This window comes from Meles meles, chromosome 20 (genome assembly GCF_922984935.1).
Source record: "Meles meles chromosome 20, mMelMel3.1 paternal haplotype, whole genome shotgun sequence".
NCBI lineage: Eukaryota > Metazoa > Chordata > Mammalia > Carnivora > Mustelidae > Meles > Meles meles.
This window is the reverse complement of record NC_060085.1, coordinates 18301238-18325245: the sequence shown is the minus strand read 5'-3', so window position 1 is coordinate 18325245 and position 24008 is coordinate 18301238. Positions and strand designations below refer to the sequence as shown.

The 24008-nt window shown below is 46.0% G+C and overlaps 2 protein-coding genes across 4 annotated transcripts in view; one reads left to right on the top strand and one right to left on the bottom strand.

Annotated features, from left to right (window-relative positions):
* The window catches only part of FBXW12 (F-box and WD repeat domain containing 12), a 42291-nt gene extending 31678 nt beyond the window's left edge, over nucleotides 1-10613 (bottom strand). Inside the window, exons 1-3 of one of the 2 annotated variants that reach the window (XM_045991464.1) lie at nucleotides 10574-10613; nucleotides 1952-2037; nucleotides 1317-1481 (exon numbers count right to left, since the gene is read on the bottom strand). The gene's annotated coding sequence lies outside the window, so the exon portion shown is untranslated. The remainder of the gene's footprint in view (nucleotides 1-1316; nucleotides 1482-1951; nucleotides 2038-10573) is intronic. The other variant, XM_045991466.1, reaches the window with a different exon arrangement.
* Nucleotides 10614-15705: 5092 nt separating this feature from the next.
* On the top strand, nucleotides 15706-23543 carry NME6 (NME/NM23 nucleoside diphosphate kinase 6). Of its 2 annotated transcripts, XM_045991467.1 has the most exons (7): nucleotides 15706-16113; nucleotides 16411-16482; nucleotides 18298-18394; nucleotides 20622-20724; nucleotides 21827-21866; nucleotides 22292-22452; nucleotides 22941-23543. In XM_045991467.1, exons 2-7 carry the CDS (start codon nucleotides 16478-16480, stop codon nucleotides 23105-23107), a joined length of 573 nt encoding a protein of 190 aa, XP_045847423.1. In that variant the 5' UTR covers nucleotides 15706-16113; nucleotides 16411-16477; the 3' UTR covers nucleotides 23108-23543. The 2 variants fall into 2 exon arrangements, with proteins under 2 accessions (XP_045847423.1, XP_045847424.1); XM_045991468.1 differs by lacking the exon at nucleotides 16411-16482 and having other exon boundaries at nucleotides 15707-16113.
* The last annotated feature ends 465 nt before the right edge of the window (nucleotides 23544-24008 follow it).

Below are 24008 nucleotides of genomic sequence, written 5' to 3'. Positions count from 1 at the left end.
CCAAGGACAGGAACATATGTTTGGATCCTCTGGAGACCACTGAACCATAGATCTATGGAAGCAGTCGCCTTACCTTTGCAAGAGGGGAGCGGGCTCCCATTATCCTGTGGCCGTACAAAGGCCCCCCAGAGTGGCTTCTGCACAAGATGCTGTCTGCCCCCTCAAGTCCCACGGCTGCCCCCTTCATGACCCCTAGGCCAGTAACTAGGTTCAGGTCTCAGCAGGGCCTTGGTGAGGAAAGAGCTGCTTTACCGAACGAGCGGTGCACCGCGTCTCATCTGTATAGATGGGCACTGGGGGAACGGGAGCAGAAGGGCGCTGTGAGGGTTCTCACTTGCCGTGGAAAAGGCTGGTTTGTCGACATGAGGGCACTCATGTTTGTCGACATGAGGGCACTCACGGTGACGCAGGATTGGACATCTTGTAAAGACACGTGGCATTGGCCCTTGATCCTGCTGGGAGAGCTCTTGAAAATGTGACCTGTTGATGCCACAGTAAATGAGGTGGAGATGCTGGAGTTGTCTTAGCAAACTGTGCAGGTCAGAGCTTCAGCAAAGGAACACACGGGAATTGAATTATTAGGGCGCCTGGCTGGCTCAGTCTGTTAAGTATCTGCCTTCAGCTTGGGTCATGATCTCGGGGTTCTGGGATCAAGCCCCACATCGGGCTCCCTGCTCAGTAGGGGGTCTACTTCTCCCTCTCCCTCCTCCCTCTGCCCCTCCCCCTGTTCATGCTCTCACTCTCTCTCTCTCAAATGAATAAATTTTAAAAATCTTTTAAAAAAAGAATTGAATTATTAGGGGTGCCTGGGGGGGCTCAGTCAGAAGAGTGTGTGACTCGATCTCGGAGTCATGAGTTTGAGCCCCACATTGGGTGTAGAGATCACTTAAATAAAACTTTTAAAAAAGAATTGAAAGATTATGTGACTCCAGAGAACCCACTAGAATATGGTCCTGAAGAGGGCCCAGAGATCACTCCTCTCACAAAAGCAATACAGGATGCGTTAGTCGGACAGGCAGTAGCATCACTGAGAAGCTCAGTAGTGAGCTTCTGCCCCCTGAAGGTCCTGGTGAGGACAGGAACATGACTAAGAAAGTGGGCTCCCTAGTGTCAGTGGGGACAATGGGATTCCATACCACAGGAGCCAAATGGTAACAGCTCACTGTCAGAAGTGAGATGGGTGTGACGGCTATGACAGGAAACAAGCCTGGCTTTGCAACCTGGGGGCCTCTGTTCACACGGATTTGTGTCGGGGGCAAATCGGCCTTGTTCCTAGGCATGAGAGAGGATGGGCAACCAGGGATGGCACGGCTTACCTTCTGCAGATGACGTGATAAAGAATGGGATTGCAGAAGATTCGTGTCAGCGACTAAGCAGATAACTGTGAGGCCCTTATACAACTTGGACATCTAAACCAGTTTCACAGAGCCGGTTGCTTGAATGGGGACCTGGTGTCCTTAAGAATGGACCCAACAGAGCCTCTGTAAGCATAAATAAACATATATTCACGAGTCCTTTACCAGTGGGACCTATGGCCATTGGCCAAGTAACCCTACACTGAGAAAAGAAGGATACCTAGATCTGTTGGGGGCTGTTCGATATAGAGAAGGGGCTTACCCGATTACAGGGTCGACTAAGAGGTATAAAACACATAAGTCATGGAGACGAAAAGTACAGCAGAGGGACTACAGTCAACAGTATTGTATCAACTTTGCATGGTGACAGATGGCGCCCATACTCGAGGTGAGCATTTTGTAAGGCATATAATTGTTGAATCAGTACTTTGTACACCTGACACGAACCTATTACATGTCAACTATACTTTGATTTAAAGAAAGAAAGAAAGAAAAAAATCGATCACAGCCCTCATGTTAAACTCAGGCATATGAAGACCGGAGGATAGCCAACTCATGTCCATTTTATACTGGATCCAGTGGTTCTGTGAACTTACCTCATTGTCCTTTCTCTGGTCTCGGACTATAAAGTCATGACGGCTCCGCCCGGCTGCTGGGAGGGCATGTGTGTTGGTTCTATGTCCTGTGAAGAAAAATTCACTAAGGTAAGAAGAACCAAGTGAACCAAGCTCCTGAAACCATCTTAACTAATCAAAATACCGTACTGTATCCAGGTAGAATTGTGGCCTCAAAGACAAAGGGCATGCGGGCCCCATCACAGGCCAAGCTATGGCTGTTGCAAAAACAAGATGGATCATGGCGGATGAGAGTCAACTACCATAAACATAACTGTGGGGCCGTTCTCTGAGCAGCAGCCATGGCGATGGATTAACCTTGTAGGAACAGATTAACACGAACTCCGGAATGTGGCTCTTAGTCTAACGTGTGTGTTGTCTCTTGTCTCTATCAGGAAGGAGGATCTAAAGCAATTTTCAATCACCTGGATAAGAAAGCATTCAGGGGCACCTGGGTGGCTCAGTGGGTTAAAGCCTCTGCCTTCGGCTCAGGTCATGGTCCCGGCGTCCTGGGATCGAGCCCCGCATCTCCCTCTCCACTCAGGAGGGAGCCTGCTTCCCTTTCTTTCTCTCTGCCTGTGTCTCTGCCTACTTGTGATCTCTGTCAAGTAAATAAATAAAATCTTAAAAAATTTTTTTTTAAATAAATAAATGAAAAAGAAAGCATTCACATTCTCTCTCTTTCCACCCAGCTACCACAACTTTTCTGTTCTACGTCATCATGTAATCTGACGGGATTTTCATTATCTTGACATGCTGACATCATGTTAATTGGTTCTCAAGAACAAGATATAGAAAGTTCTCTGGATAATCAGGGAAAACAAATGGGCACCAGGACGCAGGATAAAGCCCCCCCCCTTTTCATATCCAAAATATTTAATAGAGCCGTCTACATGACACTGTTTGCCTTCATTCTTAGCTTCCACGGAATGACAGTTCCACGGAGGGTGCTGAAACCATCAATCTCCCCAAAACTTCCTTCCTGTTTAATTCAGGAGCTACTTCAATGTAGTTATATTCATTTTCCTCTTAACAGTTTTGGATTAGTCAAAATCCAGAAGATTTGTTAAGATGACATTAGCAGGGCGGGGGGGGGGGTGCTTATTTACTTCTTCATCCTTGGCAGTCCCATTTTACACATTTTTTGGTGTTTCTATTTCACTCTTTTTTTTTTTTAAGATTTTATTTATTTATTTGACAGAGATCACAAGTAGGGTAGAGAGGCAGGTAGAGAGAGAGAGGGGGAAGCAGGCTCCCTGCTGAGCAGAGAGCCCGATGTGGGGCTCGATCTCAGGATCCTGGGATCATGACCTGAGCCGAAGGCAGAGGCTTTAACCCACTGAGCCACCCAGGCACCCCTCTATTTCACTCTTTATTTATTTAAATTTTTTTAAAATTTATTTGTCAGAAAGAGAGAGAGTGCACAAGCTAGGGGAAGGAGTATAAGGAGAGGGAGAAGCAGGCTCCCCACTGAGCAAGGAGCCTGACAGAGGACTCGATCCCAGGACCCTGAGATCATGACCTGAGCTGAAGGCAGACACTTAACCAACTGAGCCACCCAGGCGCCCCTCTCTTTGACTCTTTATATCATAAATGCCTGAGTATCTGAAATTTGTGAAGAAAAGCATATGGAATTATACATTCAGGGAAATCGATTCCTCAAAGGAACCATAATTCTCTCTGGAAAGTGAAATTAGATTCTCTACATTCACTTACTGCATCTGAGGATATCTGTTTCCCATCACCCTGGACATTACTGGGAAGTTTCTCTTCTAGTTAATTTTGACCATTTTGTTGGGCATTTTCATTAACTGCTAATCGTTTTCAATAATAATACCTTGAACAAATCTAGGTCGGAGAATTAGCATGCTGTTCTCTTAAAGCCATGGTCATTCCTGCTGCAGGTGGCAGCTCTGGAAACAGGGGAGCTCAGAGATTCCCAAAGTTCCCGTGCAAAGTGTAGCTGCTTCTCACCACACATGCATTTGGGTAGAAAGCTGAGAATTTCCGGCCTCATATCTGGGCTCTTATAATCACCTTATCCCATCGCACATCGAAATTGTGACTGTGTCATCTTCTCTAAGCTCGAGGGGAATCTCAGATATTGCAACATACAAAGTTCCATGTCCAGCTGGAACCCAGAACTCTCAACTCCTGGTTGAATTCAGTTTCTCCTGACTGGTAAGGAAGACATTTCCATGGCACTTCTAGGGTTCTGAGGATCGTCTTCTCCAGAGTTTGCAAGTGACAGAAGAAAACCTGTCACACTGGGGCGCCTGGGTGGCTCAGTTGGTTAAGAATCCAACTCTTTTTTTTCTTTTTAAGATTTTATTTATTTAGGGGCGCCTGGGTGGCTCAGGGGGTTAAAGCCTCTGCCTTCGGCTCAGGTCATGATCTCAGGGTCCTGGGATCGAGCCCCGCATTGGGCTCTCTGCTCTGCAGGGGACCTGCTTCCTCCTCTCTCTCTGCCTGCCTCTCTGCCTAGTTGTGATTTCTCTCTGTCAAATAAATAAAATATTAAAAAAAAAAGATTTTATTTATTTATTTGACAGAGAGATCACAAGTAGGCAGAGAGGCAGGCAGAGAGAGAGGGGGAAGCAAGCTCCCCGCTGAGTAGAGAGACTGATTTTGGGCTCGATCCCAGGACCCTGAGATCATGACCTGACCCGAAGGCAGAGGCTTAACCCATTGAGCCACCCAGGTGTCCCAAGCATCTGAATCTTGATTTCAGCTCAGGTCATGATCTCAGGGTCCTGATATTGAGCCCCACGTCAGGTTCCATGCTCAGCGCGGAGTCTGCTTGTCCCTTTCTCTCTGCTCATCCCCTTCTCTCTGCTCCTTCTCCCACTCTTAATCTCTCCTCAAATAAATAAGTAGATAAAATGTTTAGTAGATATACTATAGAAAAGAAAAAAGAAAACTTGACACAGTGCTTTGTGGTCTTTATATTTTTAAGAGGCTTATATAAACATAAAAACACTTTTTATGTCTTTTTAAAACTCTGTGGAGCATTCTGTGAAAAGCAAATAAAGGTAATCAGGACTTGTAATTTCATGTCAATAATTTTGGGGAAGTCACTGAACTTTTGTCCTCCTTGGATGGTAACTGCAATCTTCATATCTGTAGTTCTTATGAATCTCCAAAGATCCTTTAAAGAAGAGGGTCTGGAAGCTACTTTCAGTATTTGTAAAAGCCTATCGGAAATCATATCTAGGGGCGACTGGGTGGTTCAGTCTGTTTAGTGTCTGCCTTCAGCTCAGGCCATGATCCCAGGGTCCTGGGATCTAGTCCTGCATCTGGCTCCCTGCTCAGCGGGGAGTCTGCTTCTCCCTTTCCCTCCATCTGCCGCTTCCCCTGCTTGTTCTCTCTCTGTATCAAATAAATATTTTTTAAAAAGATTTTATTTATTTATTTGACAGACAGAGATCACAAGCAGGCAGAGAGGCAGGCAGAGAGAGAGAGAGAGAGGAGGAAGCAGGCTCCCCGCCAAGCAGAGAGCCCGACGCGGGGCTCGATCCCAGGATCCTGGGACCATGACCGGACCCGAAGGCAGAGGCCTCAACCCCCCAAGCCACCCAGGCGCCCCTCAAATATTTTTTTAAAAAAGGAAATCATATCTATATTAAAGTTTCAAAGCTTAAAAAAAGGGGGGATGGGGCATTCAGAATCTTGCCAATCACAGCGGCCAGCACTGTGTTGTTTGCACAAGAAATGTGTCAAATTTTGGAGAATGACAGTGTATATAGATTTTAGGGAGACTGTCTCCTCAATTTTTGATCAAGTCCAGAGGCCACATGGACAGCACCACATTCACATGGGCTACACGCAGGCTGGTGTGCCTACGCTGTGTTGTGATTTGTCTCCAGCAATCTGCTGTCACCCAGTGTGGGTTCAGTGACTTACTGCCTCAGACAAATACGTGTTTTCTACAATAAACACACACACGCCATTTCCCTGTGAGCGCTGTTGCCAAACCAGTTCCTGTGGAAGTTACACTTACACGGTGAGCTATTATCTTTCCTCTAATGATAATATGGCATCTTGTTATATTTCACTTTTTCGGTTTTGGATTCCTGTCTGTACATTTCTCCTTTTCTCTTATTCTGGGGCTGTTACCCTGCTTTCTTTCTTCAATATAGATACTTCTGTAGGCTTCTCCTAGACTTCTCAGATAGTTTTATCGCTATTTCATTATTTATCATTGTTTATCCACCTTATCGCTCTTATTTATTACCTGGTCTTCCATGTAGCATTAGTGAAGCATTGATTCACTGGGAAAAAATGACCTTCAACAGAAAGGTAGCCGGGCTGCAGGGGTGCACCTGCCCCTCGTTCCCGGCTCCCAAACAGACCAGGTACGGCCACTGACTGGGGGCAAAATCCAGAGGCAGAGAGACCAGTAGTGGTGAAACAGGAAAGGAATTTATTTCACAGAGGTGGACACCTGGAAGACAGCAGACTAGCTTCTCAAAGACCATCTCCAAAGTGCTGAAAATACTTCCAGGTTTATAAAAGGGAACTGTGGGACAAAGGTCAGTGAGTAAGGGCAGGTGGGCAGTGAAGGTCATGTCCACAGGTCTTGGGGTCAGTCACCATCACAGTCTTGCTGGCTCAGGGCGGTTCTTTTTGCTTGAGGGGTAGTTTCAGTTCCCGTGGGGGATGCTTTGCTCAAAAGGTCTTTGGCCTGAGTTAGGAGACAAGCTGGAAAGAACTGAATCAATTAGAAAGTAGGACTGAGGTCAAAACAGAGGCTCTTGGAGTCCTCTTTCAGACACAGATAACCAGTATCTCTCTCTGACAGGAAACTAGGACTCACATTCTGATTCTTTTTTTTTTTTTTTTTAAAGATTTATTTATTTATTTGACAGAGATCACAAGTAGGCAGAGAGGCAGGCAGAGAGAGAGGGGGAAGCAGGCTCCCCACTGAGCCCAGTGCGGGGCTCGATCCCAGGACCCCGAGATCATGACTTGAGCTGAAGGCAGAGGCTTAACCCACTGAGCCACCCAGGTGCCCCTCACATTCTGATTCTATCTCTATTTTTTGTAGCCTGTGCCATTCTAACTGTCTATGAACTCATTTCCTCTCTCTCTTCCCTAACCTCACCCACTTCTTTGAATAGCTTAAATATTTGAATACCCACTGTCTTCAAATATCTCAAAGTATACTATCATTTGGCAAAATCTAGGCTTCTTATCTCTGTGCCTCTGTGTTCTATGTCCCAAGCTTCAACAATTTTCTGATTCAGAATCTCTCATCATATAAATATTCCATTAAAGGTGTGCTTTGGGACTGGGATAAATAAGCACAAACACACATTTGGGCATTCTGTGTCCTATCACTTTCTGAGAACACAGAGAGAATGGGATATTCAGCAAGATGGGTTACACTTGGAAAGGGGTTCAGATACGCTGGACCCTTCTGTTCCTACTTTGATTTCATTGAGGGTGATCTTCTAAGGATACCTGTTTTGTTTTGTTTTTTTTTTTTATTAAAGATTTTTATTTATTTTTGCACACACGCGAGAGGGAGCATGTGCGAGTGAGAGCGTGACTGGGGGAAACTCAGAGGGAGAGGGAGAAGCAGACTCCCCGCTGAGCAGGGAACTGGACATGGGAATTGATCCCCTGACTCCAGGATCATGACCTGAGCCAAAGACAGACAGACACTTAACCAACTGAGCCACCCCAGGTGCCCAGGATACCTGTTTTAAAAGTATTTTAGGGGGCGCCTGGGTGGCTCAGTGGGTTAAGGCCTCTGCCTTCGGCTTGGGTCATGATCCCAGGGTCCTGGGATCGAGCCCCAATATCAGGTTCTCTGCTCAGCAGGGAGCCTGCTTCCTCCTCTCTCTCTCTCTCTCTCTCTGCCTGCCTCTCTGTCTACTTGTGATCTCTATCTGTCAAATAAATAAATAAAGAAATAAATAAAATCTTTTAAAAAAAAAGTATTTTAGAATTCTACATTTTCCTGCGTCATCTTTTATAAAAATGTCTAGTTTTGTACACAAATATTAGGAACATTATAATTTTTCTGCTCATATATACAGAATAAAATCTTTGAGTTCCCATGCTCTGATGGCATGTGCTGGGAGATTCTCATTCGTTTCTGTTTCAGAGCCTGATACAATGAAGGAGACAGTAAGTGTCTCTCTCACCCAAAGGGTTTGTGATCAGTGAGAAGCTGCCCACTTTCTTTTCTTCAGTATATAACCAGACACGTAACAGTGTAGGTCTGGAGGTTTCAGAGATCAAATGATCCTTATGGATAATTTTTAATTGTTATTTCTGCTCCTAAACATGTTTCCTACCCCTGCTATTATCTTTTTTTAATTCTTGTTTTTCACTCTATTTCTTCATCAGCTCTTTCAGGTGGCATGAACGAGCTGATTGTTAAATGGAGGTGAAGAGGTGACTTGGGTAGCTGGTGGGTGGGTGATGCAGGGAAGTATTTAATGGTGACAGTCACATCATGGAAGGAAGCTGGAGCGGAGAGGCTATTTTGTGATTGAGCTGAGAACAGTTCTCTTTCTATTGCTCGGTTTACTGAAACAAACTGTATATGGTTGCTTACGTTTTCTTACACTTTCTGGATATGTACAGCACGTTTCTGTGCCTTGCTTAGGCATCACCCATGTCCCCCTACGTCGTGGAAGTGCTGTGACTCAGCTTTTCCGTCCTCTTGGCTTTGGTCTGGAGCTCCCTCTTCTGCCACCTCGCCAGGTCAAACAGCCTCCTGCATGGCTCCCTACAGCAGATTTCCTTTTTTTTCCTTCTTTTTTTTTTTTTTTAAGATCTTATTTATTTATTTGACAGACAGAGATCATAAGTAGGCAGAGAGGCAGGCAGAGAGAGGAGGAAGCAGGCTCCCCACTGAACAGAGAGCCCGATGCGGAGCTCGATTCCAGGACCCTGAGATAATGACCCGAGCCGAAGGCAGAGGCTTAATCCACTGACCACCCAGGCACCCCTTTTTTGTTTTCTTTATAACTTTTTCTTTTTCTTTTTTTTTAACCAGTCAATTAGCCTACAGCAGACTTCTATATGTACCACCTAACACAGTGTCCCAAGAGGAGACTATGCCATCTACTTGCTTCTTTTTTTTTAAAGGTTTTATTTATTTATTTGACAGAGAGAGAGATCATAAGTAGGCAGAGAGGCAGGCAGAGAGAGAGGAGGAAGCAGGCTCCCCACGGAGCAGAGAGCCCGATGCGATGCGGGGCTCGATCCCAGGACCCCGAGATCATGACCTGAGCCGAAAGCAGTGGCTCAATCCACTGAGCCACCCAGGCGCCCCCCCACCCTTTTTTTAAGAGTTTATTTATTTGACAGAGACAGCGAGAGAGGGAACACAAGTAGAGGGAGTGGGAGAGGGAGAAGCAGATTTCCCACTGAGCAGGGAACCCGACTCAGGGGGCTTGATCCCAGGACCCTGGAATCATGACCCAAGCTGAAGGCAGACGCCTGATGACTGAGCCACCCAGGCACCCCTTGCTTCCTTTTTTTAGAAGATAAAACTCCCAATATTGGACTCTCACCTTGATTTTATTGGTTTCCCTATTTTTTCATTCGTTTTCAAAATTATTAAAGCTATTTGTTGGCTTATAAAGATCTATTTATTTCTTTTTCTTTTTTTTTAAACATATTTTATTTTTAAGTAATCTCTACACCCAATGTGGGGCTCAAACTCACAACGCCAAGATCAAGAGTCACACGCTCCACTGACTGAGCCAGCTGGTGACGATGGCTTCATCATCCTAGCTCTCCGTAAATGTAAAATATTTTTTCAAAGTCCTATTTTACTCCATATTTAAATCTGAGCTTAAATGTTTAAGTTTAAAATATCCAGACAACTGAAGTATTTAAAATAAAGATTTAAAGCAATACAATTTTGCAAAAAGAACTACATGACTACATCTAAAATTTAGAGGCAGGGACAACCATATCAAAGAAGATAAGAAAGCAGAAACTATGTAATAATAAAATGGAATTACTTGATTAAATACCATGTAAAAATATTTGTGTGATACTATATTCTGTAAACATAATTAATACACAATTAGCATGTAAACAATCGATCTAGTAAAAATGTACTTTGCAGATTATAAAATTTGATTAGTTACATGGGAGTAATAACTTATGAATTTCTGAGGAAAGACTAAGGGAAAACTGGAGAAAAGGTGTGAATTTTCAGTTCGCAAGGACCAACCCAGAGAGACATAACCTCTTAGAAAAGTATTCACATTCATTTGGGTAAAGAAATGCAAATCAAAGTAACAAAGGCAGGGCGCCTGAGTGGCTCAGTCAGTTAAGCATCTGACTTGGCTCAGGTCATGATCTCAGGGTCCAGGGACCAGCCCCGAGTGGAGTCCCATGTTGGACTCTGTGTTCAGCTGAGTCTGTTTCTCCCTCTCCCTCTGCCTCTTCCCCAACACCCATGCTCTCTCTTTCAAACAAATAAAATCTTTAAAAATAATAATAAAATAACAATGCCATATCACTTTCTAATCGCCAACCCAGGGAAACGCTGAAATTACTAATGCCGGAGGGAATAAAGGAGACGAGCACATTCCTACCGTGCTGGTAGAACTCTGACTTGTTTCAACCTACCTGGAAATCCGTGATCCTCCTCCTCTTCCCTCACCTCCCTCTCCCTTCTCTGTTTCTCCCAGTCTTCCTTCTCTCACTCCTTCCTTTCTTTAAAGCAGCATCCCACTCCTATGAGTCTGAATCTGCCATAAGAAGAAAGAAACAAGAATAAGCTTCCTGCAAAGCTGCAATCAGCAAACATCTAGGTTCTTAAGATACTCTGTAAAAAATACAACGAGGCTACCCATATTGCAGACTGTGCCCCGTAAAAGTGAAAGGTGCAAATCTCAGCTGTGCTACTCATCAGACATGTGGATATTGGCAAGTTATTTGACAGTGTTGCATTTTCCAGATCAATGGCATGAGGATAACACTGTATCTAAAAAATAAGTTTGTTTTAATAATTAAAGTAGATCTAGTCCCACAGAGTCACCCAGCCCCCTATCTACTTATTTAATGTGAATATGATTTTTCAGTGTGAATCTGTGAAAACAAAGGGCAAATATAGAACCGATGCTGGATCCCAAGTAATTCCAGCAACAAGTAATATTCAAGGGTCCATACACAAATAACTGGGAAACATCAGCACCATGCAACACATTACGAGCTAGGTCCAGGTTTGGCAAGAACGACTAGATTCTTTTTTTTTTTTTTTTTTTTGATTTTATTTATTTATTTGACAGAGAGAGATCACAAGTAGGCAGAGAGGAAGGCAGAGAGAGAGGAGGAAGCAGGCTCCCTGCAGAGCAGAGAGCCCGATGCGGGGCTCGATCCCAGGACCCTGAGATCATGACCTGAGCCGAAGGCAGCGGCTTAATCCACTGAGCCACCCAGGCGCCCCAAGAACGACTAGATTCTGGAGTGGTAGCGGACAGCACGCACCACCCTTAAAAAACTGAAATAGAAACTCGCGAGATTTAAGCATTACAGAATTTGGAGTTGGAAGAAACAGGTATGCGTGGTGACCACATTCCCAACTTCAGAGTTCCCTTCCTTCGGGCGCCTGGCTGGCCCAGTCAGTGGAGTGTTCGACTCTTGATCTCCAGGTTGTGAGTTCGAGCCTCACGCCAGGTGTAGAGTTGACTCAAAAATAATTTTTAAAAAATCCTTGAAACCAAAGTTTACTGTCTTCTACTGTCAGGCATCTCAGCCTTAAGAAGACATTTCCTCCCTCACCCACCCACTCCCACACACATTGTTATTTCATTATCAACAAACCGGAAATAAAAAAATCTTGTCCAGGTGCACCTGGGTGGCTCAGAGGGTTAAAGCCTCTGCCTTCGGCTCAGGTCATGATGCCAGGGTCCTGGGATCGAGCCCCGCATCCGGCTCTCTCCTTGGTGAGGAGCCTACTTCCTCCTCTCTCTCTCTCTGCCTGCCTCTCTGCCTACTTGTGATCTCTCTCTGTCGAATAAATAAATAAAATATTTAAAGAAAAAAAAAAAATCTTGTCCAGCCTGTTTATCACAGCAACTATGGGAATCCCAGCAGCTAAAGTGGACATACAAATTTGCAAACGTTTGAGTAGGAAAAGGGTTATTAATTTACTATTTGTTTTACTCAGGGAGGTCTTGGGCAGAAATTACCTAGATATATAATTTGCCTGGAAAATGGATTGAAACCCCCATATAAATAATGTCAACTGCCTTGTACTATCATATTTTCAACAATGCAAGTAAGCTGTTGGAAAATACTATATGGCTTTCCCTTCAATACTATTATTGATTACTAAATATTAACACCAAAGTAATACTATGGAAGATTAAGAAATGAGAGTGTGTTGTTTTGTCTCTTCCTGTCTTTTACTGTCTGTTGATTTAACATGTGTCACTGAACTTCTAGTGACTGTCCTTACATCAGAGACAAAGATCAACTTCTAAACATTTAATTGCAAAGTTCTTGGTGCATATTCTTTACCAAGTGATCCCCTCTAGATAGTCCTCACTAGCTCTTTTTTCTGGCGTCTCCTAAAATTCCATTTTTGAGATCATTTTCTTCTTCTTCTATTTTTTTTAAAGATTTTATTTATTTGACAGAGGGAGAGAGAGATCATAAGTAGGCAGAGCAGCAGAGAGAGAGAGGGAAGCAGGCTCCCCACTGAGCAGAGAGCCGGATGCAGGGCTCCATCCCAGGACCCTGAGATCATGACCTGAGCCGATGGCAGAGGCTTTAACCCACTGAGCCACCCAGGCACCCCAGGATTATTTTCTTCTAATGTCCAATTGTTCTAGGGAAATAAATGAAGCAACTTAATAGCATCAGACAAAATTCACTTCGAATGGCCTGAGGAAAGAACAGACTCGAAGGCTTTAGACTTCGTTTTCTGGTCAGTCAGATCTGTGTGAGAATGTGTACTTCTCGTGGAACTTTCTCTCTCCAGCCATCAAAGGCTGCGTATTTTCACAGTTTTTCTCCCACCATGAAGGAAGTTTTCTCGAATGCCGTCTTGTGTTGGCCATCTCCGTGTGGGCTGCCTTTGCAGTTGGTTATGTACGCTTGCACATTTTCTGGGGTATATCCAGGATTACAGCATAGTAGGAGGGAAGAGTAGGAGGGAGGAGTGGAAGCGCAGTTCAGTTTTGTTTCATCCCAAATCCTAACTCTACAGATGTAGAAACTGAACCCAAAGGAAGAAAGGATTTCCTTAGTGTCATTGGTATCAAAGCTAGGAGTAAACTCCAGACCTTCCAAACCCAGGACCTTTCTCAAATACCTGATTACTATCGAGGCATTCAAACCTTAAAAACACTCATTTCCAGAATCTCTATATTTACATTTCTCAAACCCCAAAAGAACGTGCTGAAGGTCTGTGGAAATAGAATCAGATTTCTGGTCAGTGGCTGGTTTGAGAGGAAACAGTGTTCATGCTTAGCTGTAGGGAATCTCACTGTGGAGCAATTTTGACGGGGTGGGGACCGGGAGTGCTAGTGGTCAAAGAAGTCACCCAAGGCAGAATAAGAGACATAAAAGTTTAGGGAGCATCAGGCAGGAAAACAAGCAGATACTGCCCGGAGGCGGTGGCGAGTGGCTATAGTTATAGGGTGGGAGGAGGAAGAATGGGGACTTATGGAATTTTCCCTTTTTTGGTAATCTTAGGAACTGCGTGTGGCTGTAATTAGTCAGTTAGGGCCTGTGGCTATTTCAGGTGGCTTGCTTAATGAGCCTGTTTGCATCAGCTCAGTGGTCTCCGGTCACTGTGGACCCTCTTGCTTTCTTCAGATTTCCATTGCTCAAGCCTGTTGCCTAAAGGCGGCCTCTAACCTCAACAGGCCCATCTGTTTCCCATCTGGACACTGAAACTCTCATTCACCTTCAATTTTCTACTTTCTATTGGTGCTTTCTCTCATTTAAAACATTTTTTTCAGGGCTCTCACGTCTTAAGAGGCTCCGTAACAAACTGAAAATGATTCTTTGTGCCTCTCATATCTGAAAAGGAAAACCCCTTTTCTTCTTCTACTGAAGAAAAAACTATTTCCTTCTTCTCCAACACTTCTGACACCAAATGTGTGGGTTTTCCACACAAAGCAATCCTCCCATTTTCTGTGGATACCAACTGGGTATCCCACAATTTAATACAATTGTGACGATACGGTCTGGCATCCATCCAAACACCACAGTTAAGGACTCAGTCCCTCAAGATTGCTCCTACTTCAGACACCGTCACAACACGGGACCTGCAGTACTTCTAACCAACTAGTTATCAGTCAGGAGTTCCCCAACCCCCTTCTCAGGTTCAGTAATTTGCTGGGATGGCTCACAGTACTCAGGATAGTGCTTTACTTACTATTTTACCAGTTTCTTATAGAGGACACAACTCAGGAACAGCCAAATGGAAGAAACACCTCAGACCAGGTATTTGGGAAGGGGCAGAGTTTCCATGCCCTCTCTGAGCACACCATCCTCCCAGCACCTCAGTGTGTTCAACCTGGAAGCTCTCCAGACCTTTTGGTCTATGATTTTTATGGAGGTTCCATATGATTGTGTCAACTGAGAAAAAGAGGCAAAGCTGAAAAAAAAAAAAAAAAGGCCTTTAGCTGAGGTCTCAGAATCGCAATTTGGCAGGCACAGTTTCCAGAGTAACCTGAAAAGTGTCCTGCTCACATGGGAAAGCAAGCGATTTTTGTGAGAAAGAAGGAGGGCAGCCACAGGATATAAAGAGAAAAAAACTTAATTCAGTGCTAACGGTTGAGCTGCCTTTGATGACTACCTAGTTGATTATTTTATAGCTGTTATCAAACAAAACTCCCCCTGGGATGCATTAGTCAACATTTTTGTCTTCATAAAGGTCATGTCAACAGCTTTATGGTCTGAGGACCAGTTTGGATTTTACAAGCAACTGTTTGTAATACAATGACCCCTTCTGGCCCAGTTCAAAAGTTCATTAGTTAGAAAGGAAAATAGAGGGGTGTCTGTGGGTTACAGACACCCACAAAATAGAGGGGTGGCTCAGTGGGTTAAAGCCTCTGCTTTCAGCTCAGGTCATGATCCCAGGGTTCTGGGGTCGAGCCCCACATGGGGCTCTCTGCTCAGCAGGGAGCCTGCTTCCTTCTCTCTCTGCGTACTTGTGATCTCTGTCTGTCAAATAAATAAATAAAATCTTTTTTAAAAAAGAAAGGAAAATAGAGCTTCAAAATGGAATCTCTCCTGTCTAGAAATTTTATACAGTTCCACAAAAGCACGATTGATTAAATCATTGGCCACTGGCGATAAATTCAATCTTCACCTTCTGATGGGATCTGATGCTTCCCATGTGCCAACCAGAGTCTCCCTCATTCTAGCTTTTGCCCCTAAGGTCAGAAGGCAGCAGCAGCACCTCTGAATAGGTTTTTTTGTCTTCCAGATTTCCCTCTTTCTACAGGCACAGGGGCTCGCCTAAAAGAGGCAAAGGTGAACTCAGCTTCTTCGTCCTGCACGCACCTCGGACAAGTACTGGCCACCAACCACGTGCCAGGCACTAGCCTAGACAGAAACAGAGAGCGCGAGTCAGGCAACGAAGGCCCGTCCCACCTCCGACCGCCACCTCCCCCTCCCCACCCCTGCGCAGGGCCGCCCCGGAACGCCCCGGAACGCCCCGGAACGCCGGCCTCCCTGCCGCCTGGGGGCGCCCGAGCGCCGCCTCGGAGAGGCCGCTCCCGCCCGAGACCGCTCGGTCCTCTCGTGCGGCCCGGGACAAGCCCGTGGGGAGAGACAAGGGCCACCAGCGGGGCCGGACCTCGGGCTGCAGGCCGCCTCGCCTCAGCCCGGCCGCTGCCACTCGCTGCGCCGTCCCCTCGCGGACCTCACATACCCGGCGTCCGCAGCCGGCTGGGTCCGCTGCCTCCCGGCCAGGACCCCCAGCAGGGCTGCCCGGCCGAACGCCCGAAGGACCCCGCGGGGGCCGCTCAGGCTAGCTATCGCGGTGCCTGGTGGCCGGGCTCCGCGCTGGAGGACCAGGGGACTCCAGACGTGAACTTCGGCGGGGTCCAAACAGCCCTGGATCTGGGGTGCGCTTAGGTCCTGCTTCGGAGGCCAGGAGTCGCGCGGCTGTAGGCCCGGAGAAATGAGGGCCAGCGAGGAGAGGGGTTGGTGTCAAGAAATGGGGCTGAGAGCCTGGGGGTTGGGGAGCTGGGCCTCAGGTGTCGGGGTGAGGGTAGGGGATGGGGAGAGGAGACAGAGTTGAGGGGTTGCAGGCCCCCGCGGTTCCCTGGAGGAGGGGGGCTCGGTCACTGCCCTCCTGGAAGCAGAGGAATGGGCGCCTCAGGAGTGGAGGCGAATACCCAGGCAACTTCTGTAATTTGTGATTCTCTGATAGAGGAAATTTAAAGTTGAGCGATTTTCTTGACCTGTCAGCATTTGTTTTAAATACTGTCATTACTTAGCTGGCATTAGGAAAGGAACCACATTCTTTCCTGGAGAGCCCTGGCAGCTTGGCCTTGCAGTAGCTGAATGAGGTTCGTTCGTTCGTTCATTCATTTATTCAGCAAATAATGTTGAGAGGCAGCTATGTACTAGGCACTCGGCATAGGTACTGGGAATAAGATGATGAGCAAAACAGACCCCTGCTTTAATAGACCTGACCTAATTGGTGGAGACATAACTGAAGAAAATGTCCAAAAATCTATATAATAGTGGAAGTAATTCACCCACTAAGATCTAGTGGGTGAATAGGAGGTTACCAGAGGAGGCACATTCTGGACTGTGGAAACGTCTCAGGCAAAGGGCTAAGGAGGGCAATGATATAATTAGATTTGCATTTTTTCCTTCACCGGCTGCTTAGCAGAGAACAGATTGTAGAGGCTGGCAGGAGTGGAAAGTGAGAGGCCGTGGAGGAGTTGCAGGAGTCCCAGGAGGGTTGATGATGTCTTGGACTGGGGTGGTGGCCCTGGAGAAGGAGAGGAATCTGGTGATTAATGTGGATGTGGAGTGAGGGTGGGGAGGGGTCAAGGATGTTTCTCCCTAGATTATGGTGAAGATTCGGTTTGCTTTTGGGTCACTCACAATCTGGGATATTAGGGAGAGTGGGTTGGCTGATCTTGTACCAGTTAGACTAGACTTAGTTTTGTGGCTTGAGTGGAGCATCCAGCTGAAAACTGTAGAAAGGACATGAGTAGGGGACACCCTAGCACTGCCTTTGACATGATTGTTGGACTTTCAGCCTGAGAGAAATGAGAACATGTCCATACTGACCCTGTGTGTGTTCATGGAAGCCTTCTCCATATTTATTGGCAAATTTAGGAGCTCCGCCAGATAATCTTTTGAGACCTAGTTCTTGGTCCTGATCAAAGGATCAAATTCTTACATGTGAATAGCATTTCACGATTGGGAGAGACCTCAAGTTCTTAGTCCAGTTTATTTATTTTTTAAAAAGATTTTATTTATTTATTTGAGAGAGTGAAAAGAGAGAGAGAGAGAGAAGGAGCAGGGAGAGCGCAAAGGAAGAGGGAGAAGCAGACCCCCAGCTGAGCAGGGATCCAGTCATGGGGCTCAATCCTGGGACTCCAGGATCGTGACCTGAGCCCAAGGCAGACGCTTAACTGACTGAGCCATCAGGTGCCCCATTTCAGTCCAGTTTAAAAAAAAAAATACTTTCATGTTCTTATATCATTTCCATAACTATTTATTGAGTTCTTACACCATGCTAGACACTAGAAATACAAAGATGGACAGATAAGACTATATAGGTTCAGTTAGTCAGTTAAACTGACCTTTGTCGTGGGCACTGTTTCGGCTGCTTCAGATACGAAACAATTACAACTGGTCCTGGACCTTGGAGTTGCACGTCCACAAGCCTTGCCACTGAGGACAACCGAGAATATTAAAGGATTTGATTTGGGCAGGGGAGATCCTGACCTATCTGCAGGATTAGATAAGAGATGGTATATATGCAGCAAACTTCTTTGGGGGTATCCTGGCAACGTCCCAATTCTTGTCCATCCAATCTTCCAATTCTAGGATTGATGGGAGCACACTGTGGGATAGAAGACCTTATGAAAGGAAACAATTATTGTACCTTTGTGGCCAGGCTGTTTAGCAATGTAAGTTATAACTCCTCTAAAACACAAAGAAAAGTTAGGAAGTGAAGGGAATATTGGCAGAGACAGGCAGTGTTTAAACTTGAATTTCTCCTAAATAGGTAACTCCTTTGTGTAACTGGCATAGGCTTTGGGAGTGACATCGCTCTGGGCTTGCAAGGCAGCACAGCTCTGGAGCAGGGAGGGTGGGGAGCACACCACTGATAGGTCCCTAACCCAGCTTTCTGATGGCAGGAGTGAGATGACCTCGATCTTGCGGAGCCCTCGGGCTCTCCAGCTTACTCTGGCCCTGATCAAGCCTGATGCTGTTGCTCACCCCCTGATTCTGGAGGTAAGAAGAAATCCTAAATCTCTTACTGTATGCCCTGGGCACTGCATCTCTTTCTGGTGCCACAGGGCCACTTGTGAAGACTGACAGCACAGTCCTGTGCAAGACCCTGTGGAGGCAAAGCTAGGAGCCATGGACTCTGACCCTAAGAAGACTAAAAATCTACTGGAGAATTGGGGCAGATTAAAAATATAAGGATCCAATACAAGAAGAAGAACCAAACCTCCAGACAGTGCATGTATATTAGTTTTCTGTTTCTGTGCAACAAATTACCACAAACTTAGCAGCAAATTACCACAAACTTTGCAGCTTAAAAGAACATTTATTATCTCACAATTCTAGAATTTAGAGGTCCAGTAGGCTTAGGTGGGTTTTTCCTCAGGATCTCAAGGCCAAAGTCAAGGTATCAGCTGACCAGGTACTTAGCTAGGGGGTCTGGGTCTGGGGAAGAATCCACTTCCAAATTCATTCAGGTTGTTGGCAGAATTTGGTTCCTATGGTTATAAGACTGAAGTCCCCACGTCCTTGCTGGCCTTCAGGCGAGGACTGCTCTGAGTTTTAGAGACCACTCACATTACTCATCACATGGCTCACTCCGTTTCAAGACAGCAACAGTGTGTTTAGTGCTTCTCACGCTTTAAACCTGACTTCTCCTAGCCAGATAAAACTCTGCTTTTAAAAAGCTCATGTGATTGGGGCACCTGGGTGACTCAGTCATTAAGCATCTGCCTTCGGCTCAGGTCCTGATCCCAGGGTCCTGGGATCGAGCCCTGCATCAGGCTCCTTGCTCAGCGGGAGGCCTGCTTCTCCCTGTCCCACTCCCCTTGCTTCTGTTGCCTATCTCGCTGTATCTCTCTCTGTCAAAAATAAATAAATAAAATCTGTATAAAAACATAAAAAGCTCATGTGATTAACTGGGCTCCTCTGGATAATCTCTGTTTTGATTAAAGTAAAGTGAACTGATGGGCACCTGGTTGGCTCAGTCAGTTGAGCATCCGACTCTTGATTTCAGCTTAGGTCATCCTCTCAGGGCCATGGGATCTAGTCCTATGTTGGGCTCCACACTCAGTGGGGAATCTTTTCAAGATTCACCCCCCCCCCCCCAACAATGCTCTCTCTAAAAGAAATAAATAAATCTTAAAAATAAATAAATCTTTGGGGCGCCTGGGTGGCTCAGTGGGTTAAGCCGCTGCCTTCGGCTCAGGTCATGATCTCAGGGTCCTGGGACAGAGTCCCACATCGGGCTCTCTGCTTAGCGGAGAGCCTGCTTCACTTCCTCTCTCTCTGCCTGCCTCTCTTGTGATTTCTCTCTGTCAAATAAATAAATAAAATCTTAAAAATAAATAAATAAATAAATCTTTAAAAACAAATAAAGCAAAGTCCACCGATGACAACCTTAATTACACCTGCAGAATCCCTTTTGCCATGTAATGTAACAATCATATTGCTTCATATTCACAGTCCTTGAGAGAAGGGTGCAGAATCTTGTTGGTACTCGGGGAGGGTCATTGTAGGGTTCTACCTACAATAGTTCTATAAGTACTAATTGAGCAGCTCTGCTAGGTAAGCTGGCTGTGATGCAGAGGAAGACCAGAGCAGTCAGATATGGTGGCATGTACATGTTGGGACCTGGCCATGCTCAGAAGGGTGGACTTCAGTTAGGATAGGAGGGCAGATTTCCACAGAGGGAGATCCTGAGGCAGGAACATATGTGGTGGATCTGGGGGCCACAGGAAGGCTGGGCCAGTGGGACTAGAATTGGAAGAGGTGGAGGGCAAGGAAAGTACAGCCTTGAGCACTGGGCTAAAGTAGTTGTACCTCATTCTATGAATAAAGTTCTGACCAGAGTGTGACATGTAAGTTATGGTGTTTTTAATCTGTCAAGTGTGATGGTTTGGAGAGAGTGGGACAAACTCAAGACAGGACCGCCATCAAGAGATTTTTATGATGGTCTGAAGGGGGGTCGTGTGGGTTTCTGCTCAAGGAGCTGTAGGAACAGAAGGGCAGAGATGCACTTCCTGCCCCCTGCACCCCGGGCTCATGCTCTGGCCACGTGACCAAAGGTCTTTACCTCACCTCCACCATCTTTCTCTTCTGACCTGACAATGGGACAGACCCTCATGTCCTGGGCTCTGATGGGTCCTCGTGGTTCTTGTGGTCAGCCCAGGTCTCCTGTTCACTCATATGGTCCCTTTGACCAGTTTTTGTCTTTGATGTGATGTTTATCCAGGCTGTTCATCAGCAGATTCTGAGCAACAAGTTCCTTATTGTACGAATGAGAGAACTTCTGTGGAGAAAAGAAGAATGCCAGCAGTTTTACAAAGAGCATGAAGGTAGGATCAGCAGTCCTCTGAATGGGAGGCTTCTCTATCCCAAGACGTATGCAAGAGAGATTTTTACCCGGATGCACAATGGCAGGCTGTCTCTGACCTACCAGCTGTCAAATTGCAGCCATTCTAAGGTCTTGCTTTATATACAAACTTTTCATGATTATCAATCTTTTAAAATTACTTTCTAGGGGGCACCTAGGTAGTTCAGTCAGTTGAGTGTCTGACTCTTGATTTCGGCTCAGGTCAGGACCTCAGGGTCATGGGATCGAGCCCTGCATCAGCTCCCCACTCAGTTCGGAGTCTGCTTGTCCCATCCCTCTGTTCCTCCCCGCCACTTGTGCTCTCTTTCGCTCTCTCATTCTAATTAATTAACTAATTTATTAAATCTTTTAAAAATATATATATTTTAATTATTTTTATTAACATATAATGTATTATTTGCCCGAGGTGTACAGGTCTGAATCATCAGGCTTACATACTTCACAGCACTCACCATAGCACATACACACCCCAATGTCCATAACCCAACCACCCTCTCCCTACAAATATATATATTTCTTCTAGGAGGGCTCCACTTCATAGTCCCAACCAGAAATTTTAGTTTTATGTCTTGATGATATCAGTAGTTAATAGTGAATGTTTACTCTTTTAGACATTGTCCTAATGCTCATGGTTGAATTGAATTTTCTCTAGAGCCATATGACGTAGATATCATTAGGTCTCCAGTACACAGATTAGGAACCCGAGTTAGGGAAGATAATGACCTACCTGAAACCGCATAGGTTGTAAGTGACAGGGCCTGGATTCAGACCCAGATATGTCAGACTCCAAAGTCCTTCTCTAAAAGAGTTTTTATTGGGGCACCTGGGTGGTGCAGGTGGTTGAGCTCAGGTCATGATTTTAGGGTTGTAGAATCAAGCCCCATGTCAGGCTCTAAGCTCAGCATGGAGCTCCCCTGCCCCTCCCATCTGCACGCTCTCTCTAAAGTGGATGAATATTTTAAAAGATAAAATAAAACAGCTTGTATTATTCCATGTAAGGAGGCAGAAGTACTAAAAGTTCTCTTGGGCACCAGTGTCTTGACGAAGTTACTCTCTCTTTGCAGGGCGTTTTTTCTATCAGCGGCTGGTGGAGTTCATGGCCAGGTACTTCTCATTTTCATTTCGGCATCTTTATGCACCAAGATTTACCTACCCCTGCTCCCTAAGTTTGTTGATTTCATTTGACACTCTTTAAAGTGTAATCGGTGTTAAGTGTCTGAAGAAACATGACTTGGGACCATGTGTAAGCCAACACCAACCTGGTAGCCACCTGTCCCATGATGGTTATTGGTCCAATGGCTATAGAAGAGTATTGGTGAATGCTACTTAACAACTCTGCTGACCTCTGTGGCCTTTTGTGTATACCCACAGTGGCCTTCTATCACCTTTAACTTGAAGCAGCAGGGGTACTTAGCTAGAAAAGCAGGGTATCTCTCAGGATGTAGTGTGCCTTTATTCGTGCCCTGCTCACAGTGCGCCCTACTCAACCACACAGCCAGATTCTTGACATGTGTTCCTCCTGTACACAGCGGGCCAATCCGAGCCTACATCCTCGCCCACAAGGATGCCATCCAGCACTGGAGGACACTGATGGGACCCACCAGAGTGTTTCGAGCACGTCACTTGGCCCCAGATTCAATTCGTGGAAGTTTCGGCCTCACTGACACCCGCAACACAACCCATGGCTCTGGTGAGTCTGCCTCCCCTATCCTCAGCCACATATAAGAGAGGATGGTTTGGGCTGCCTGGGTGGCTCAGTGGGTTAAGGCCTCTGCCTTCGGCTCGGGTCATGATCCCAGGGTCCTGGGATCAAGCCCCACATCGGGCTCTCTGCTCAGCGGGGAGCCTGCTTCCTCCTCTCTCTGCCTGCCTCTCTGCCTACTTGTGATCTCTGTCTGTCAGATAAACAAATAAAATCTTTAGGAAAAAAAAAGAGAGAGGATGGTTTGCCGTTGGTGCTCAGGCCGTATGGTGGAGTTGAGAGCCAGGTAACCTTGCTGTGAATTTTCCTCCCAATGGCCTTTCTGGCCCCTGTGGCCTGCTCAGCTGATGTGGCCCCAGGACTGAGGTCAGGCAGAACTAGAGGCTCAGGTTTCTGAATCTGATTATAACTGCCTCTTGTCTCCATCCTGCACTCCCTATGAGAACCCTTTCTCTTTTTCTTTCCTGCCCTTATAGACTCTGTGGTTTCGGCCAGTAGAGAGATTGCGGCCTTCTTCCCTGACTTCAGTGAACAGCGCTGGTATGAGGAAGAGGAGCCCCAGTTGCGCTGTGGGCCCGTGCGCTACAGCCCAGAGGGAGGCATCCACTGTGCAGCCAGACCAGGAGGCCCAGGACCAGCCTGACACAAGCCTGTCAGTCTGTGAAGACTGGTGGCATTTCCCAGCCTTTTCTTGGAGACCTCCTGGGACCAGGGAGGCCTGAGAATCGAGGCACCATCTCTGCAGGCACCATACCCACCCGAAGACCTAGCTCCTCACTGCCACCTGCTCTAGGATCTAGCTCTCTATCTACCTCTTTTCAAGAATGTTCATGGGTGATTCAGAGAAATAATGGCTCCTCTCTTCTCTGAGAACTGTTCGTCTTTCTCAAGGAGCTTGCCTATCTGACTTGCCTGGAAAATGCAGTGACTCTCTATAAGCACCATTTGGCCTTTCTTAATAAAAGTCAGTGTTCTACTAAATCCTGAAGGCTAAGAGCACTGTTCTAGGTGCTTTCTCCCTCTCCTTAAGTGAAGTAATTAAACCTGTCCCAGGGACGCCTGGGTCACTCAGTTGGTTAAGCAGTCTGACTCTTGATTTTGGCTCAGGTCATGACTAGGTCATGGGTTCAAGCCCCACGTCGAGCTCCATGCTCAGTGCAGAGTCTGCTTGAGATTTTCTCTCTCTTTCTTGCTCTGCCCCTCCCCCTGGTCTCTCTCTAAAATAAATTTTAAAGAGCAACAACAACAAAAAACTGTCCCAAACCCAAGTTCCTGTTCTATGCTAAATGGAGAGAATTGTGCAGAAATCTCCCAGAAGGTTCACACACAGTGTGCAGCTTGTCTAGTGCATAAAAGCACCCAGTGACAGCTGAGTGTGGGCCCAAATCCATGCTGTGCCCCTGGCATAAGTCTGCCTCCTAGGGAAGGGGGCACCTTTTATTTGAACAAAGGTGTGTCTACCCAGTAGAGGCATGTTTCTATGACTCACTTCTTTTTTCTGATTGCACAAAGCCACTAAAGTCAGCCATGTCTGTGTTGTAGAT